The sequence below is a fragment of the Larimichthys crocea genome, chromosome XVIII, assembly GCF_000972845.2.
Source record: "Larimichthys crocea isolate SSNF chromosome XVIII, L_crocea_2.0, whole genome shotgun sequence".
NCBI classification, from domain to species: domain Eukaryota; kingdom Metazoa; phylum Chordata; class Actinopteri; family Sciaenidae; genus Larimichthys; species Larimichthys crocea.
The window spans coordinates 14,511,464-14,532,626 of NC_040028.1; the positions used below are offsets into that span (position 1 = coordinate 14,511,464).

The 21,163-nt window shown below is 41.5% G+C and overlaps 1 protein-coding gene across 1 annotated transcript in view; it reads right to left on the minus strand.

Moving 5' to 3' along the window:
* Nucleotides 1–21,087, minus strand: part of LOC104927787 (calcium-binding mitochondrial carrier protein Aralar1) — a 22,987-nt gene extending 1,900 nt beyond the window's left edge. Inside the window, exons 1-15 of the mRNA XM_019255229.2 lie at nt 20,979–21,087; nt 20,476–20,529; nt 17,694–17,836; nt 15,240–15,355; nt 14,481–14,620; nt 11,441–11,587; nt 10,733–10,871; nt 9,763–9,856; nt 8,594–8,678; nt 7,281–7,362; nt 6,035–6,193; nt 4,964–5,016; nt 4,686–4,766; nt 1,978–2,118; nt 210–348 (exon numbers count right to left, since the gene is read on the minus strand). Of these exons, the coding sequence (XP_019110774.2) occupies nt 210–348; nt 1,978–2,118; nt 4,686–4,766; nt 4,964–5,016; nt 6,035–6,193; nt 7,281–7,362; nt 8,594–8,678; nt 9,763–9,856; nt 10,733–10,871; nt 11,441–11,587; nt 14,481–14,620; nt 15,240–15,355; nt 17,694–17,836; nt 20,476–20,529; nt 20,979–20,990 (1,585 nt within the window). The 5' untranslated portion in view covers nt 20,991–21,087. The remainder of the gene's footprint in view (nt 1–209; nt 349–1,977; nt 2,119–4,685; nt 4,767–4,963; nt 5,017–6,034; nt 6,194–7,280; nt 7,363–8,593; nt 8,679–9,762; nt 9,857–10,732; nt 10,872–11,440; nt 11,588–14,480; nt 14,621–15,239; nt 15,356–17,693; nt 17,837–20,475; nt 20,530–20,978) is intronic.
* Nucleotides 21,088–21,163: the final 76 nt, after the last annotated feature.

Genomic DNA, 21,163 nt, shown 5'->3' on the forward strand with positions numbered 1-21,163 from the left:
GATGGTGTCGCATGCCGCAGCATCATGCAGGGCTTGAAATGGGTATATGACAAAAGCACTGTACATATAGTCGGGGTATTGTGGGGATTCAATGGACGGAGAGAGGAAACCAAAATGCATTTCTTGGAGCAGAAAATGTGATGCATCCCTCAATGAACACCTTGCTGTTTGGATGTCCGCACATCCTGAACTTTCCAGATGTTTGTTACCTGCAATAGCTCCAGCAGTGAGCAGCTGCAACGCCCCCAGGCTTCCGTCCTCATCTGCCAATTTCATCTTGGTGTGGGCATAAACTGGGAAGTAGATGGCGGAGAAGGGGATGTCACGCAGGAAGCAAGCTTTGGCTCCCTAACGGGGGGAGAAAAAAAGGATATATATCTTGACCGTGGTTGACAAGGTTTGTCTAGGGGATTAAGTGGAGCTGTCTTAGTCAACCCTACAGGGAGGCTTTAGTGTTGGTGATGGAGCCAAAGAGCCCCAGGCGGAGCTGCAGCACTGGGCCTCCAGAGAGAAATCCATCACACACACGTACACACTCAGAGCATTGCCATGGACCCTGGTGTGCTGGTTTCTTCTGCCAAGAGGAAGTCAGCTTTTTTTTTTTTTAACAAGCCACACACTGTCTGCTACTCATTAAAATATGGAGTATGAACACAACTCGAGCTGTAAGTAAACCCACAAGGATCTGGAAAGGAGCAGTAGCAAAGCATAATCCTTCACTAATTTGCTGTTGGTTGTTGGCCGCAGCTCCTTTAGCATTTTTAACACAGTTTTAGAAAATTGCAAACAGTCAGCAAAAGGGCTGTTTGATCTTCACATGTCTGATCCCGATCTGTCTACGTACACATACAAATGTTTGTTCAGATGCAGCAGTGTTTCATCTGTTTGGAAAGTAGTGCTTTATTTTACTTGAGGGTTTCCTTTTTTGTTACGTTGCTCTTTTATTTCGCTACATTTAATGGACTTTTTATTGCACCGTGTTTACTGTATTTGACAGCTGCAGTGATTACATGGATTAAACTACACAGAAATACTGCTAAAATAACCCGAACTTAACATACTACCACATTAAATACTAATGTACCATTAATACCAACCCAATAAAATAATTAAAAGGTTTAAAAAATATAACACTTTTCATACTTCTGCACTTGTTTCAGACATTATTTTGGACCTTTACTTGGCAGTGGGTGTGATATTTTAACAGATTAATCACCTGTTGTTTGTATTTTAACTAATTATTGGTTGTTTAAGTCATTTTTTAAATAAAACCTTAGTTCCACTATATTGATAGTAGACCGGCATCCACTGTGTTGAAGGGTTTGACGGACTACAGTTATGATCCAGCACACTGTTTGAGTACATAACGGACTTGCTTTGGGGTTAAAAAAATGGACAGTGCATAGGTGACGTCACCCCTGTAGGTTTCTGAAGAGCTGTTTTGAAGCTAAATATAATTTGAACAGGTGAGTTATATGAAAATTCAGACTCAGTACAGTTGTCATGGACGGGGCAATTAGCTATAGAGACCAAAACTGTTTTTGTACCAGGTTGTAAACATGTTTACTTCTGCTGTGAAGTTGTACATTTTAATGTGGGGACTTATGGAGACTGACTTCAAGTGGCCACAGAGGTTGCACTCAGACATTGGAGATGTGTTCCCCCCGCTGTATTTCTATTACTGGACACAGTCTTCCCCTTTATTACTGTTTTCTGTTTTGTTTGTTAAGATATTGTTCATAAATAATTCATGCGAAACTAAACAATATCTCTCCGTCCAAACAAGACTTCCGAAGACGTCACCTTCCTTTCCAACCAAACTTGTTACTGTAAACATGGACGAGAACGATAAATAAACTCCCCGAGTTGTTCGTATTGTATGTCACGGACATGAGAGCACCTTTCGCTGCCCTTGTCTGACAGTTAACAGAGGTTGATGCTGCAGACGTCATGGTGCTTGCAGAGGTGCTGACCTACCTTGTAGAGGCCAAAGAAGCCCAGGTCTCTCACAACATTCAGGGCACTGACCCTGGGCCCTGTGGTGATCTCTCCAGCCACCTGCAGACGGATTTTAACGATCTCCAGAGGATTGGTGAAAATCACCTGGGAACCTCCAGCCTGCAGGATGCAGAAGGGGAAAAGACAGAGCAGATGAGTGGTTCATATGCACAGACAGATGTAGGTTTTATAAGACTGAGTGAGGTTACACACTCGAGGGGTGAACTTTGGGTGAAGATTTAATGATATGTAAGCATTTCTCCTAAGTAGCTTTCCAATTATCTCAGCAAACTTCAGCACAAAAGATACTTTTTACCCCCTGATCCAGTAAGAGAATGGCCTTGACAGGAGGAGGAAAAAGCGGGCATTGATAGAACAACTGGGGTCAGAAGAGAGCAGACGTAGGGTGAGTAGAAGCCCCGTCTCATGGCTGAGAGGCTCTGACCCTGGCACCAGCCCTCTGCCCCCTTCGCCTCCCCTGAGGCACCTCCTGTGGCAGGGTGAGCAGCCCAGCCTGGCCTCACCCCCGCACACTTCCCCAATTCACCCCCATTCCCAGGGGAGATTGCTGAATCACCCAGCAATGTCCTAAAGGCACAGCACCCTCTGACTTAGGCACATTTATCACCCTCCCCAAATCTAATCAGGCCCCAGGATGGCTGCTAGTGACATTCAGGGCAGGGGTCTTATCTGTAAACATCCGAGCAAAGGTCTAAAAAAAGCTCCGGCACATTTAGTCAATTTCAAAGCGGAGGGGGGAATATCCGCTGCTCTGAAGATTGATGCATTCGCTGCGTCTCTTTTATCTTCTTCAGTTCTCTCCTCTGGAGGGAGCGATAATTTAGCGAGCCGTCAGATTAACCAGACTTTTAACTCTCATAAAATAACTAGAGGATGTCGTCTAGTTCATGTATGTGAATATAAATCTCTCAGCCGTGATTTATAAGGAAGTATCCTTAGCGGTTAACACTGTGTTGGAAACATCCTCGTTGTCCTGCGCGGGGACCTGCACTGTGACCACGCCTCGGGTATGGACTTCGTTGTCAAACTCAATCACGCAGAGCTAAACCCAGCTTCTTCCAGGACCCTCCAGGGCCTCTTCCTACAATTACACCCTGACAAGGGTCACGACCCCGAAGACCTCGCTCTCTGTGAGCAACCTGTGGGATGTTTCACTTCAACACGACCAGTGAAGGAATTACATCTATAATCTGGTGTTGCATTGAAAAGATGTTATATGACGGCAATTTGGGCACGATAAATCCAATTATGAGGATTCAGGCACAAAAAGATATGAACTGTATTGTAAAAGATTGGCTGACACAAGAAGCTGAATAATTATAATTATATATAAACACAAACTAAATAAATTAGTTATCACTAATAGATTTTTAAATGAGGGGCATACTCTGATTAATTGAGTCGAAGCAAATGAGAAAAAATAAACTACTATTTTAAATAAATCACCACAATTAATCAGAATTCTCCAAAATTACCAATTCACAAATTCAAAAATGTGTTTTTGGCTGAAAAATAATTGAGTTCATCCGCCTCTGCCGGTATAATTTTTGGACGATCAAGTATCAACATACTTACAGTCAGGAGGTTATAGTCAAGTACTTAAGTACAAATATAAGGTACGAATATTTCAAATTCATGGTACGTTTTAAAGGATTACTGCGCTTTTTACTCCACCACACTGATCTTAGTTGTTTTATAGATGAAGTTTTATTAGCAGTGGAGTCCTGTCATGGCTTTATTACACCTCACTATACGATATCATACTACAGAGCGGACCATTCTGAGCTAGGTTTGGTTGCTTGTTTGTCAATATGTACTTTTAATTTAATATATTTAATTTGGAGTGGATATTTTGTTTGTTTTTTTGCTTTAGTTTGTCCTATTTGCTTTTTTACTTTAACTATAATGTGTACAATTGTTGTCTACAGCTGAATAGAGGAAAATGTATATGCTACAATGTTGTTGTTGAAAATTATTATTTAATTTTTTAAATTATTATTATTATTTAGAGATTAAACTACCCAACAAACATGATACAGTAAAATGCTATATACACATTAATGCATGTGCAATAACAATCCAATATTATAGTAAAACACATCTACATTATGAGTACTTTTATTTTTCATACTTATGCAGCACATTTATTTGTAATGGAGTATTTTTATATTGCACTCATTACATTTTACAGCCGTTTAACGGCCATGCAGCCCTGCAGGTACTTTAACATTTATTTCACATTACCTCGGCGTCAGTTTCATTGAGGATGAACGTTTTCCAAAGTAGTGTCGACCAGAACATTTGTTAAACTATGAACACAACCCACAACAACAACAACACTCGACTGTATCGATACTCACAATCCAAATCCAACCAATCAACTCTCAACAACTCGCCACAGATGTTGAGACTCTGCGTGGGAGAACTCTATCTTATCTTATTTATATCATAATATTAATCACCAAAACAGCAGTGTGAGTGTTACTTTATATGTAAAATGCTTTCATACAGTATATGTGTGTATGTGTGTGTATATATATATATATCGATATTGGCAACTGTGTATTTTAAACAGATACTATATTTCGTATCTTTCAGCTGTTCCTTCACTTGTTTCTGAGTTCATCTACAGACTGAATTTCACAGATCTCTAAAGTAATGCTTACACATCCACCAGCCAGAATCTCTGCAGGCAGAGGGATGGTGCCATCTTGTCCTGTGAACTTGTCTCTGACAAAATCATTCATCTGGAAAAAGACATGAAGATAAAAAAAGGCAGATGAGACACAATCCCAATCTTGATAGCAGGGCATTAATGTTAAGTTGTGGTTGCAGTCACATCTTGATTGTGAAGAGTGTGTTTCCTCTACGCTCTGTGCATGTTTTCCATTCACAGTGAATCAACTTTTTTGAACACTCTAGGCTACACATTGAAATCACTTGCCGTGAGTTTGATAGCTTTCTCCGGGGCAACGCCAATGAGCTGCGGGAGGAGACCTGCAAAATATTATTCATAGATACCCATTAGAATACCTGACAGAGAGAAAGAGAGAGACAGATAAAGTCTGGCTTGAAATGAATGCACATTTTTTATCTTTGCTGAATGAATAAGTCCACTGACAGCTAGAACAATGTAAGCTGCAGGGTTTCTTGTGTGCATAAAACAAACCCATAAATATTTACAGATGTGGCTGATACATCTGATGCACTAAAACACAAAGGTCCCATTCAAATTGAACAAAAAGTCCAAAAAATATGACACTGCTGGTGCGTATGGGATCAGCATTGTTGAGGCCTGATCCCACTGATGGTGGGGAACAGAGAGAGCTGTGTGGTCGTAGACAAGATCGGGGTAAGGCGGGGGTTGGAGGGTGGGCATGGGTGCTACGGTGGCGATAACCGCCATACTGTTTCACCGCCTGTCCTTCATCAAGCCAGATAAACTTCTGAAGGAGCTGCTGAGTGACTGCTGCTGGTATGCGGCCAGAAAACAGCCGAGCGTGTCTGTCTCTGAGTCAACCACCCTCTTATCATGTGCAAGAGAGAGGAGGTGGAGGAAGGAAAGCAGAGGGAAGCAGAAATCAGAGCAACAAAGAGCTGCAGTGGTGGAGGTAGCAGTAGATGGCAGTCTTGACTTCCTTCATATGAACAGCCCGAGGGTGGAAGTGTTGTATATCACAAGCCTTCAGCATCATTATCACCATCCGCGCAGAGGCAGATCAGACACAGCTACTACACGAAATCTGCTGGTCATTTTTCCTCGGGGAGCTCTCTCCCAGGTATTGAGATAATGAAAACGTGACCCCTGGGTGTTGCTTTATTCACCGCTGAACAGGGAGGGCAAAGGTTTCTGGTATCAATTAGTAAAACCATGCTGCTGATATTAGCACTCTGAGAAATCCTAATGCTTTCCCATCAGAGGGTTTGTTTTGCACAAGGCCCCATATGTCAGCCTGCCTGCACACACAGGTTTTTTTTTTTTTTTTACATGCTATAAAACCCCGTGAAGGATTACCTCTGTAGAATCCGAAGAAGCCCTCGTAACGGAGCACTTTCTTCGCGCAGTCGAAGCTGTTCTTGTACATCAGTTCTCCTACAAAGGAGCCGGTGGAGCGCTGGTTCTGCATGCGCGTCTTCACCAGATCGATGGGGTACACGGCCGTGGCACCGGTGGCTACGAAACACACACACATTGTAAACACATGTAAGCACAGCTTGTATGATTTTGGGTTGTTTTGGGGTTTTTTTGACACATGCTGAAAACTGCGAGGATTAGGGCTGCAACTAACTAACTAACTAACTAACTAACTATTCCTTTCATTACTGATTAACTGTTTTGTCTATAAAATATCTGGTGGCTTATTTAAATCGCATAAAATCTAAAGCTAACTAATATAAGATGATGTATGACAAAGAAAAGCAGCAAATCCTCACATCTGAAACGCTGAAATTAGTGAATATTTTGCCCATTTTTACTTTTGCACTCAGCTCTAAGAACGAATGTTTGAGCTCTTGAACACTCCTCTCAGTGTATGTAAGTCACCCCTACAATTTGCACAGTTGTACAATAACAGTTCAGGAGATATGTTTGGGTGGTTGTTCCTGTGGTTAAAGAAAAAAATGGAGCCCTGTTTGTGTCTAAAACTATAACTATTAAAAATATATACTTAAGCTCAGAATAGGAAGTCTGATAACTGTGGGAAAACTGTTTGGAGAAGTTGCACTAAACTTTTGCTCTCAGCTTAACTTGCCATGTCTTGTCTGACATCAAAGGCTGGGATGACTCTTCTCTCAAACATGCAAAGAGCTCGGTCAGCACTAAGGCTGGGTGAGAAACAGCTCATTATCGCCACAGAGACAAACGCCTTGTGATATACATCTCTTTTTGACCCCTGTTTGAATTGCATATTTGGGGATAGCACACACACACACACACACACACACACAGTGTGGGTCAGTGTGTGTTCCTATCTGAGGGGCAGTTATGTCAGACGTTCCTTGTATCAGTTCCTTCCAGTGTAATTAGACGGAGATTCCAGAGAGTGCGGTTCCGGAAGATTTGTGTCATTCCAAAAGCTCCGACTCCCAACGACAGCCTGGAGCCACCGGTGGCACGACAGCACAATGCCGGAGCCTCACATCACAACCCCTCTCCCCCTGCAAGCACAATGGCCGGCCCCGGGGCCTCAACGCGCCAGTCTGGCCGGCTAAGGTTACCCCTCGGGCGGGCCAGGGGGCTCCGCCACAGACATGTCACTCACCTCCAGCGATTGAGCCCAGAGTAAACCTGTAGGCAGACTCTGCAGCCTGGAGCCAGACGGGCCGAGACGCATCGTGAGCGTGCTGTATGGGGAGAAAAAGATACCAGTGGTCAAATGAATCTGGAGAAAGACAGGAGGAGGGTTGGGGTGGGGGTCAGAACACTAACCATGAATCGGCTGGCTATTAAACTATAGCGAACCAGATACATTGTGGAAAGAAAAATGCTATAGAGTACTCAACGGCGGAGGAAGGCGATGGAATGTGGACATGTCATATAACATCTGATTCATCGTCAGCCGGTATTAAATGTCACAGCAGGACCAGCTCTGGAGAAATGACTGTGTGAACCTGTAGCTGGAGTTTTCCACACAAGCTGCACGTGGGAGGCTTAAAGCTAAAAGGTCTCCTTTTATTTTTACAACAAAGTATAATTTCTCTGTTATCGACTTGATCTCTGGATTGGTGTTTGATGTTGAAAGCGGAGCCCCCTTTGTTTTCACTGTGGTGCAGGGGAAGAGATTAGCCCCACAAGCCTTTTCCATGTACAGATAAGTATCTACATGAATATTACACAGTCCGAGTGAGACTGCTAAAGCATGTGTGTGTGCAGGTTGCGTTGCGGTGAGTAAAATTCTCCCAGACCAGATGAGAAGGGAAGTAGGACAGATCGGTCTTTTCCTCGTCCCAGATGCTTCCACCGAGGGTTGCATGCTAACAAGATCGAGGTCTTGATCAAAGGGTTTAAACAATTAGCCTACTTCCACTAAAGGGCAGGCCTGAGAATTGCAGCATCCCCCCCAAAGGAATCAAATTCCAGACCTCTGAGCATGAGTCCCTGGAGCATGAGTGGCCTGAAAGCTCTGACCACAGCCTGATATAGAGCCGTGTTATCCGGTGGAGGCAGGAACTATTTTGTTCTCCAAATCCACCTTGACTCTCGCTCCCCTCCTGCCATTAGTAGACTCCGCTAAAGGCTCCTAAAACTCCTCAAGCCCCACACTGATAAAAGCCTCTTATTAGCTTCTCAGATGTGTGATTGCGGCAGATGTGTACGTGCAGCTATACTGAATGAAATGGGGAGAGCCTTTCATGGAGAGGAGCAATGCAACAATCCATTCCTCTTCTATAAGTATAATTGGTGTACTTTTATCTGGGAGTTTAAGTAATGCACTTCACAAGGGAAGAAAAACACGGGCACTCTGCTAATTCAGCGACTGTACATTCACCATTTTTGCACCTCTCCGAGAAGGAAGCGAGGCTTTGATAAAAGGCAGCAGGATGTAAGGTGTATTAGAGGAGTCGACCAGGCTACCTGTCTCGGGGCCTCTGCTTGGTGGTATGGCATCGCTCCTTCCTCCAGCGGGGCTATCCTCTCGATGTCTGCATGGTTCAGCCGCCTTAACACACAACAGCAGGGGAGGGAGGGAGCGAGTTAGGCCAGGAAAAAGGCAGAGTGCCCTTCATCTACTGGGAGCAGCAGCCAGTGATGTAAGATTTTCCACAGACCCTTTTTACTGGCATATAACTTGAAGTTAATGCAACTTTCATTTAGGATTATATAAACAGCAGACAAACAAAGCTGGATGAGTGCCCGTGGCGGAGCAAGTAAATGAAAGTGCTTTGTTGCTAAATGTTTGAGACACAAATATTCCCCACTGGCCTGACGCATCATAAAGTCTGTATCCATGTTTTATGTTTGTCTTGTAAATCAGCCAATGGAGCCACTGTTGTTAAAGTGAATGAGCAATAACTTTATCTTTATAGGCAATAAACAGACCTGTAACATATTTAATCCATTCATGCTGGAATAAAAACTAAATAAATAACACGGCTTTGTATAAATGTTTCGGATACACAACAGAACCTACCTGTGTGATTGCAAAAGTAGAAAAGTCAAATAAACTTGAACTCCAACTTGTTTTAAGTTCATATTTTCTGATTTTGCACACATTAATGTTTGTTTGTTTTTTTTATCATTTTGTCTGTTCCTTGTTTAGCACGTTTTAACCTGCACTGTTTTCAGCACAAACTCAGCTATAAGTCCCAAAATACTTTTTTTTTTAAATGACACAAGCATCTATAAAAATGAACAATCTCTAGTCAGAATCATTAAAAATATTATTACAGAAGAGGTCTGGGTTGTAAAAAAAATATTGTTTAACTGTTTATTGACTCAAATGCACCAAAAAAGTAGAAAATAAAATTATAATACAGTCTTGTTTCCTGCGTGTATGCCTGTAATTCGCTGCTAATATGAACAAATCACAGTTTTAAGAATTATTTTCAAATCTTTGGTCCACAGACATAAATCTGGTCCCTTGGTACGTTTATTCTTTTGTAATATATATATTTTTTATGTCAAAAATAGAGATACTGTAAGAATCTCCACTGGTTTTCTCAGCTTTTCTCTACATGCTACATAAATAAAGTAATGTTACAGCAAATAAAACAGATGAATGAATGAATAATTCTGAATCTTACCCGGAATGAGAGTGGAGACCAACGAGCTGGTACAGGATGTTAATCTCCATTGGAGTGATTTGACCAAACTTATTTGCAGCGTGAACAAACTCCTCTATAATGCAACGAAGAGAAGAAGAGCGAATCAAACAACACAAACACGAGAGGTTAACCACGTCAGATATTTTCTACAGCAGGCAAATAGTATTTGCAAATACTGTTACTTGTTTGTTTTATTGGGGATGTATAAGAAGATTACAGAAAAAGTACTTAAAACTATTAAATAAATTGTGTATGCGCTGTACCTCCTTACTCTGGAGTACACTAAATGAGCATGCAATTTCAGCAGCACCCTGTGTCACTCCTTTATGTGTGCTTTATATTCAGTTCTTTACTGTTGCCTGCTGAGAAGCTCCATTACCATCAGGTGGTCTTTCTCAGAGGAAACCTAATGGTAGTTGTTGAAGGAGGGAAAAGAGTTCGTTATTCACTTCCCACACAAAGACCTTCCTGTCAGGTCCAAGCATTGCAACCTTCGCTTACAAGCCTGCTTCTCTGATCTTGAGTAGTGCAATGACATACTTCTCTTTGACTGACGGCTGACATTTCAGTGTTTGCTTTACCCTTGTGTCCGTCTGATGTTTGTTAACACACAACAAGAATTACTTGCAAATACTTTTTGCCCAAAGTCTTTTCTAGCAGGGGGGGGGAATCCACGGACACAAAGGAGAGTTTTGCATCTCGATGGGAAACACATTTAGGAGATGTGACTGACAGTACAGCTAACACTCACTACATGTAGGAGGTGATCTGATTCCCAGGTTAAAGATGTTCATTTACCTGAGTTATTTAGAGCTACAGTAATGTTCCCTGTGTGTTCACTCACACCGGTCTGTCAAGAAAGTTAAAACACGATTGCACGGCTACATTTCACGTCACATATTATGAAACATGTCTCATTGCAGTGATGTCAGGCGTGTCTCAGGTGTACCTTGGGTAACGTGTAGGTCTTTGTGCGTGCCGACGAGGGTGCTGTAAATCTTGCGGACCAGCTCCATGTTGTTGAGGAGGGCGTTGAAGGCATTGAAGTAGGAGAAGCTCACCATGTGGGAGGTGCTGCCTCCTGCAGCCTAGAGAAAGATCCAAAGTCTGTCATTATGTCTGTAGAGGATGACTTCGACTGGATCTTGTTATATTCTTTGTGGTCTGGATCTTTTACTTTTTTTGTTTCAAACCTGAAAAAGCTGTTTTGTTTGTTTGTTTTTTTTGGCTGTTTGCTTATTTACACGTTCAATAACATTTATTTTTATTTTATTTTAGAGTTGTGTTTGTGTCTTTTAGCTCTGTTTTTGGTCTCTACCCACTCCTGAGGGAAATATCTGGCTCCTTAGCTGATAATTGCTCCACTATGTTCACCAGCTTGTCACTATGTCTGTCCGCCGTGCTGAGCAGGTAGCGTACAGTGGGTTTTTAATGCTTTTTCACTGAAAGCAGCTACCTGCTGTGCCAACAACGAAGCCATGAGAGCAGCCGGAGTGAACCAAAACAGTGAATTTGTGGGCCGGGCTAGCTAACCACTGAGATATCACTATGAGTGAGCCCTTCTCCCATTGTCATTTGACATGTTTTTATTATAAAAACATTTATTTTAGCCGCTTTATAGTTAAACAACTCATGTAGACCGTGTTCTTGAACTCACTGAAACCAGGTTCTCCTCTACAAATGGAGTCAGCATGTGGTGCCTGATGGTGGCCATGATGTCGCTGAAGTCCAAGGCGGTGATGGTGCCACTTTTGTTCTTGTCTTTTTGTGCAAACGCCTGGCGGGCATGCTCTGACTGCAACTCCTGCCACAACACACACACACACACACACACACACACACACACACACAGAGGAGGTCAAGCTGTTAGCTGACAAAAGAAGCAAAGAATGTGTTCCTGTAATGAGGAGCATTGCATTACAATGAAACAGAGAGGTCTAACTTTGGGGGATGAAGGTATAATAATACCAATGTTGGACAGATGTGAAAGGCAGATGTGACAGTGTCAGACACTGGCTTTCGTAATCACCACTGTCTCTCTGGAGACTAATGCAAACCATGTCCCGAGAAGTCTGATCCCGGAGCTGAGCCGTGCGGTCGGTGAGACGGCAGGCAGGTGTGTCCGCAGGAAGATGATTCAATATGACAACCATGCAATCAGATGTGGGTGCAGGGGGAGGCTGACCCCGGGTCAATGTCTGCTGTCAAAGCTCATCACATATAACCAGAGGATCACAGAGCAACATCACTGCAATATTCGGCTGTTACTTCATCTTTACACTCTGGATCTGATAACCTAATCAGTGCATTGTTGCCGAGGATTAATTTACACAATGTTGGGTGATTATATTGTTGAAAACTCACGATGATATCTCGTCGCCTCGCAAACGTTATACTTTTCATGCAAAAGCAAAAAGCTCATCGTTGTCTGCAATCACTGAAGTTTCAAATCCGGCCAACAACCACAAGGTGGCTCAAAACTACACATAGATCTGTACTTTTGGTATTTTTAAGTAACACTCAGTGAAAAGAAATGAAATGTGCTTGGACATGACAGAACAACAAGACAATAATAATGATAGATGTAAATGAAATACTGTACACACAAGAGTCTTTGGTGTCGCGGTGCAAAGCCCTAGTCTCGTATGATAAACCACAAAGTGCTCTGAGGGATCCCACACTGCAGCCCAGCCTGTCTAACTCTCGGACCACCCAGCTTCTGCCCTCGACTCCAAACCAGGTTCCTCCCTGACCGTACTGCTGCTGCTGCTGAACAGCACCAGAGATCTCAGTGAGATACAGGCAACAACCAATAAAGCAAAACAACAACGTGAAGTGTCTTAATGGCACACTGGCCTACCGCAAACCACAAAGACGGCTGAAGAGATGAAACACTGAAAGATGCAACGCCACATCACAACCCCATTATCTTAAGAGATCATTTATGGCATGTGGTTCATGTTACGTCATTTCCATTTGTCCCTCAGCAGGATAAAAATGATTCACCACAGGATGAAGGTGATCATTACAGTTCACATTTACTGATGCACACATACGAAGATGTTGGAGAAGAAAAGGCTAAAAATACATCTTGTGTGCTGTCCACTTGTTTTGTAACCTATGAAGTCGCATTTAAATAAAAAAAAATGTTTATCTATGGCTCTTCTTATGAGCTAAAGGGAATAAATGTCCACTGTACTGTGATATGATAACACGATAAACATTTAAAGGCAACTTTTAAAAAGAAAACATCAAATTAAATGTTAGAATTCTAAGCAAAGAAAAGAAAACAGACATTATGTAAGTGGGCTGGCCACAATGGTCTGCTTTATCTCACTTGGTTGGGTGTGACCAGATGTGGGAATATCTGACTAAAAGAGGCGTCACATCTGTGTTACAAACTCAAACTGAAACTCAAACTTTCAGCAAACAAAACCTGCAACAATAAAACCAATAAATGTTAAACATTACATTAAGATCCAGCCAATGTCTACGGACAGTCTTCAGACATTGTTCTGAGATCACAGTGATTCTCTGTGTGTTTTCAATGAGGTTCTTGGTACAACCAGGAGTCCAGCTGCCAAGGATCTTAGGGACCTGCTAGGTACATAGGTACGTACATATGTAGCATGTCTAAAAGATAGGTCAGTGCCAGGCCATTCGGTGGTTTAAAAACTAATAAGAGAATCTTGGGCAACTAAAGCAGAGATGGGAGTTATACCCAAAGCCATTGAGGTCATTATGTCCTGTCTCAGTTTGGGGTTTGATTTCCTTTCAGGTCTTGTTTCAGTTCCAGTTTGTCCTCTAACACAAGTTGTTGTATATTCATTTTCTTAGATAAAGAGAAAAGAGTTAGATAAAAATTTGGATACCACACTTATATCTGACCTGTAGGTGAATATAATAATAAATGTTATGGAATTTTCCATCCTTAGGTTATACGAGGTCACGTGTGGGCCTTGAAGTCCTCAGCAGTATTAGTTGTTTGGCTTTGGTTGGGAACAGTAGGTGCCAGTCTATCTCAACAATGTGGTGACCAGGGTCGAAGAGACCTATTGCTGCCTTCCTAAACAGTAAAAACATTCTCTTTGACTAATTTGGGGCGTGTAGTATTTGTGGTGTTATCTTGGGGTTTAAAGTCGATCCACCAGGATGAGTCTGACAGAATGTGAAACCGACTCAGGCACTTCTGATGAACGTTAAGATCGTCTCTAATTCTCCTTGGCCAAGCGTCAATAAATAATACAGCATAAGACATCAGAGGCTCCTGAACACTTTCTTCCTTCCTGACCTCACCATTGACCATTGACTTAAGCAATTTCTTCACAACAATAAATACAAAACTGTAGACAACAGCTGGTTTGCTTAGCATAGCATGTAGGCTCAACTATTACCCAACTCCTGATTCAAGCTGTGGTCTCATCTCGCGGCTCGATTACTGTAACATCCTCCTGACGGGCCTCTTAGCCTGCACAGTGAAATTCTTTCAGCGACGTGCCTGGTCTTCAATCAACCCAAAAGAGCACGTTACCCCGCACAAAGTAGTCTCCACTTCTGCACTCACCTACTTGAATGCTCTCATACAGACCTATGTTACCTCCTCCAGTACTGTACCTTGATTGCTTTGGATAAAAGCCTCAGATAAATAACTGAATGTAAATGTTTGTCATGCAAGAGTATGGATAAAATATATATACCTGCAGAAACTGGGTGAACTCTGTATAGCTGAGGTTCTTGTTTCTTTCATGGCCAAAGTGTAGCTTGATGAACTCACAGTCCCAGTTGAAGGGAATATGATGATGAACAGTGGTCTGGCTGAAGATGTCGCGTACATTCTCTGAAAAGAGTGAGACACGAGTGAGCAATAACACGAGACAGAGGGGCGAAAAAAACATGCAAGATGCTATTCTAACATCCATCTCACACCCTCATTCCATTTGCAGTGAACCCGCTTTAAAGTAGAGGAAAGAGTCCATTTGCACTGTGAAGCTGAAAAGGCTGTTTGACAGTCTCCTTTTACATTCTGAAGATTTTTGAGTCCATCCAAGAAATTTTCACTATAAGCACTGCTCTCAATTTCAGTCGTCTTTATGGAGGCCTGTTGCACAGACTCTGCATCTCTTGGTTTATGACATGCTCGATTCATTTCACCTCTTGTCAGATGGAGCTGGTTATAATGTGATGTTCCACACAGCTGGCCTGCCCTGAGATGAGACTTTAAGAATACGCTCTGCTCGCATATGTAATACATAAAAAAAGACATGGCTACATGTATTGACTACCCTATGCTTTAGTAAGAAGAGCACTAGCGTTCCACAACGGTAAATGGTAAACTCACAACCACACAACCGCTCCATCATCATGATTTTCTATTATTTATCCATTAAAACTACAACAGAAATGACAGACTTTGGAGTATGAAGTATGTATGCCAGCAATAACCACCATGCACATACCAAATGAGATGTTCCCTGTGCCAGTCTTGTCAAACAACTGAAAGGCAACTATGAACAGGGCGTCCGGGGCACATAGAACTGATTCAAAGGCCAGAAACTCCTGGAAAGAGATCAGTCTGTTTGGATAAGAAAGAAAGAAGAGTGCTATCTGAACAAAGGACAAAAGTACAAAAACTACAAGTACATCACAGAAAAAAAAACTTTAAACCCGGAGAACAGGGCAGTAATGTGATACTAAATCTGTTTTTCAGCTAAGCTTAATCTTGACCTTGGACACAGAATTTGACAGTTTCACCAATGACAAGGTCTACTTAGTAGTTATTCTAGGGGAAGATCATATCACATGATCTTCATCAGCAGCACCAAGCTGTCCGAGCATTTTCGTCCAAGGACTAGTGTGTAGGACTTAGGGGCAGTAAGCGGCGTGTTTGCTGATTTGCCTCACTCAGTCAGTATTTGGTTTGTCTGTTTTGTGCTACTGTAGAAACATGACAGACTCCATGGGAGAGGACCACGACAACAAATCTTCATGTGATTATACACTAATAACACTGTAAACAAAGCCTCTTAAATCTTACACAATGGACCTTTAATGGTTCATCCATGTTGTCTGAAGAGTTAAGAAAGTTAATTATTTTGTATTATATTATATATACATGTTTTATTATTAATAATAAATTATAATGAACTTTGAAGTTCAAATTTTAAACCAGCATGGACGAGATGTCCTTTAACTCGTATGGGAATCTGAACATCTAAGGACCTTGAAGCTTTTCATGAAACATAGCAGACGTCTAACTGCTGCTGTACACTCTCATTAAAGGTGAATATACGTGCCACTGCAATCAAACAGTTCAGATATGTTTTGGCTTATCTTATCACTGGATTTTAAATTGATCAGCTGTAAGTGTAAAATTGACTGATAAAGATACTACAAACATTACTGCGATGAATCATTAACAGACTCTCTTTGGCACATAGTGCACGCGCCCTGCTATGGTTAGTCTGGGGAATATTTAATCAACAGGTGCGGCACTGAAAGGAAAAAAAATGATTATGCACAGATTGTGAGGTGTCAAAATGGTCTCCAAGATTAATTGCTGCTTGATTATGTGAAATCTGGATAGTTTAGGTTACTTAAAAGTAGCTTAAGAACCTAATGCAACAGGACGGCATGGTTCGTTTTGTCATTAATATATATATGTTAATAATATAACGGTGGCCCTGAGAGCTCAAAACAAATACAAGCAAATTAAGAAAACATCATCACAAATTTCTCAACACATTCACAGCATTTAAAAAAATGCAAGTAACACAGACGACAATGGAAACTGTTTCCAGGGGACACTAAGAAGTGATGAACATTACTGTGACACGCTTGTTGTTGCCACTGTTGTTACTCATAATAATAATAACTTTATATTCATAGCACCTTTAAAAACAGGTTTACTGGATAAAAATAAGATTTAAGAACATGACATGACAATATAAAGCAGTTTAAATAGAAAATAATAATACATGATAATAAAATAAATAAGACAACAATAAAATAATAATAAAAAAATAGTAATAAATGAAAAAATAAGTCAAAAACATACATAAACATCTAAATATAAATCCACCCATCACTTTTTTAAATAATAAAAAGACCACATTACGTAAAAGCAAGCCTATAAAAATGTGTTTTAAGAAGTGATTTAAAAGAAGCCACTGATTCTGCGAGCCTCCTCTCCTCAGCCAGGGTGTCCCAAAGCCGACAGGCCCTGATGGTACAAGCACGATCACCTTAAGGGTCCACCTAGGGACCTAAGACTGGGGGCTGGGGGTCAACATGTCTGTTATATAGCATGGAGCCAGACCCTGACTCATGACGTTATTGAAGTGTTGTTGGAAAATTAGCTAAAATGTGAGTTTCCTTTGTGGGGCAACAACAACAAAAGCATGACCCAGCAGTGTCCAGACGTGTGCATCACCTTTTTCACATCCCCTGGAAACCATTGTTGTCCGTGCTTCTTGCAGCTTCTCTGTATTTATGTGTGTTTTTTTCTATTTGCTTGTTTCTTTAAGTTGCAGTGTGTTGAGCTATCTGGATCACCATACATAAAAGCTATATACAGCTTGTACAATTAATTTAACTTGATCCTCAAATAACAGCTAACAGGGCATTGTTGTGCAATTCCATTTGTTAAGACTGACACACTTGTTGTCTTGTGTAATAATGCCCATTCATGTAGTGTAGCATTTGTGGTGACAGCATGTAATCGACAAATTTCAGTTTCACTTGGTTCTTACATTACTCTTAGGACAACAGATTCTGATAAGTAATATATACTTTCATACACGTTTAAATAGACAATGTACAAAGAAATACCAAAAGGATAATTATCCTAGACTAAAGTAACATCGAGAGACGACTTCCAAAGCAGCTTTGCTATCGTCACTGTGGGCACTTACCCATCTTTAGTAGTGTCGGCCACTCCGGCTATCAGCTCCACAGTTTTGGGATTATGTTGAAGCTGTGTATGCAGACCCAGGTAACTTTGTACAAAGTCCCTGGGGGTCATGTAATGCTCTCCATCGTCCACGACACTGGCATACTGCAGAGGAGACACACGGACAGAGCTGTAAACAATGTGGATGTTCAATGTGGATCAATGTTTCACACTTTGCGGATTTAGATGAGGACTCGGTATGGGGAGAATCTCCATTGTTTGCATAGAAAGAAAATGATGTGGAGTGCTGAATTCAATGAGAGAAGAAAGAAACAGCCAATAATAAATCAACAAGTCTATTTTTACAGCGGCTCTCTCTATAACGTATCTCTTTTCTTTGTGTTTTTTGTGTGCAGCTTCCTTTCTATGCGGTTTACTGGCCCTACACAGTACTTACATCCATACAATGCGTTGCCATCATGACAATAAGTATTGAAAAGCATCAGTGTCTTTCAAATGATTGTCCCTTTGCACAAGATACAACCACATCCATGTTATCAGCAGAAGAAGCAGATACACAATTAGATTTAAAAAGAAAACCCAGATGGTGCACGCGGTGGTATACGCTTTTATAAACATGTCCTGCAATGTATTACGTCTGATAATTATGTATGGAGTAGTGTATAACCTTTATTTATTGAAGGAAATGCTGCTCAGAGTCAGGCTCTTGTTTCAGGAACACCCCGTTCACACACACACATTCACTGCTATAAACTGCCCGTGTAATCTGTTGACCTCTGAGCAGCTCCACTGGAGCATTTTAGGGTTCAGGGCCTTGGTGAAAGGTCACCTCTGCGGTCAGCGGTGATGTGGATCAAATCTTCTATCGTGGCATTTGTAATTTTATATGGTGATATCAATATATATCCCGTGATTGTGTTTAGGTATAAAATGTATATGTTTCTGCATTGTCATGATTAATTGAGCCTGGTCTTTTACCTACTCTGCCAAGCATGTGAGGGGGTTCAATGTCTCGACGGATAGAGACTGAATTCTGTTGTTTAGATTAGACACACATGCCTCTCACTAGACTGCTGGAAATACTGTCTAGTTTGTATATATATTTATTTTAGGACAACAGATTCTAATGAGAGTTTTTCTATTCACAAAAATAGAGACTGAAAAAGAAAGAAGAAGAAAAATAAAGCAATTTTATTCATCAATGATGAGCAAACTCCATGGCTGTGAAGTGACGCCAAATAGTGTAATTCAGCCTGACTCAGATTCACTGATGATCCATGTCTTTGTAGATTTTTAGATTAGCCGGGAGGCGGAAGAGACGGGACTGCCAACATGGCGGCAGCCAAAGCCACAGATACTGAGCTTCAAAACAAGCTCTTCAAAAAACTACGGGTGATGTCATGCATACACTGTTAACGCTGGCTAACAGCAGCTATAGTTCGCAACGTTTACTGTTCATCAGGAAACTCTGTAAATCACAGAGAATTGACGTGGAATAGGACATCAGAGAGAGGCGACATATTTTGAGCAAACCTACAAGTGATGTTGTGGATATGCTGTCCAGCATTTCAACCAGTCACTTTTCATGGAAATTCATTGGACTATTGAACTATTTATGGACACAGTAAGCAGATAAGGATGTTTATTTTTGGCTAATCTATTAATTTAAATGTCTAAAAACTCATAGTGCTTCATCACATTTATACAATCATCCTGTAAGTCTAATATTATTATAGTAAATCAGTGCTGCTCAGTGATTTACAATCGCCTGAAACAATCAGACTGTAGCTCTACAGTTAACAATTTTCAGCCTGAACCTAATTTGAACAATGTGACAATCAATAATCAATAATCTTTAGAGCATTGTGCCGTGGCTGTGTTTCACTTGACTGAAGCGAAACACGCACAGCCAACACAGTGCTGGTGCTAAATCTGAGATCTCAGTCAGCCTTTAAGATGTAAGGTCATTTTTAGAGCCTGTGTTGGGTTTCAAGTTGGAACAGAGATAGCTCTGGAAACACAAGCGCCACATGAACTGGCAACAGAAAGGCCACGCTCGTGGGTCTGAGCCAAGCTCGGATAGAGAGAGAGAGAGAGAGAGAGAGAGTATGAGATAAACAGAGAAAGAGTGTGTGAAGAGACTTTTCACGGCAAGTGTTTTCAGAGCTACAATTCAATGCACTCTGCTGAATTAATGTTTTAAGTGAAAATATTAATTCCAAGCAATTTATTGCCACATTACTCCATCACATGATTGTGTATCCATTCACCCTCACAGTAGGCCTCAAGTAGTTCTTAATCAAATTATACAGGCAGTCAGAATGAGCTTCCAGTAATTAACTCTTCCACCTGAATATGCATTAGAAATTACACAACCCTCTTACAGTGGATTCAAGAGATGTGGAGGGATTATAACTTGTAGAATCCCTTCCCTCAGACACAGTTTACACTCCAAACGAGACCCTACGGGGGTAAACAAACCTGTGACAGGGGTTTGTTTCCTTAAAGGGTGTAGGCAGAGCGTGACGAGAAAGTCAATGACATGCTCAAGATCAAAACACACATGCTACACACACAAATGAAGTCAAAGTGAGAAGAGAGTCTCGTGTTGAAGCAGATCCAAAATTAGTCGAAACATTTGTGTGACCTTTGTTCAACTATGTATCCCAATGGACACCCCACAGAAACTACACACTCACTGCAAAGCGTTAGTAGACATGTAACACACATATTTCTGTGTGTTTGCCATGTTGGTTAATGCTGCAAAATGTTTTTGTTCTTACCTTTAGAAATATATTCTTCAAGTCATGGGGGTCGGCTCTTTTTGTTGCTTGCACCTATAACACAGACAAAAAGTTAATGTATCATAAAGATGAATACAATTAAAGGGTGTTAGTAGGAGTAACCGGTGAAAGTGAAGTTCAGGCTGTCACTGTTCAGCTTTGATTTCCACGCACACGCACGACTGTGACAACTACAACAGCATGCATGCGAAAAAAAATACTGGCTTCACACAGAAAAAAAATTAAAACCCGCTTTAAGTCACATCTCTCTAAAAATAAACATGCAACAGAGGAAATAAATTACAGTTGTCTGTGCCAGGCCGGCAGAGATGGCACTATGCAAAGGTGCAGAGATAAAAGAAAGCGGGACTCCGCTGCGCTCAAGACAAGAGCTTTAAACCCACGCGTCCGCACAGACATGCTGTCCTCCGTATCCGACAAGCTCTCTGCCGCTTTAGCGCCTTTAAAATTAATTTCTAATAAGAAATTATTGACGGAGTCACCTTGACCGCCATGCTGGGTGTGACGTCAGCTGCAGTGGACTAAGCGCACGCGCTGGGCATCGGGATGGCATGACAGGAGAGAGAGGTCTGAGACTCAAGTATATTTAGACAAGAGTCCTCCTTTATTTACTGTCTGTGCTCTGCAGGGCGGCGAGGAGCTGCCTGCAGAGAGGGATGCTCCGGAC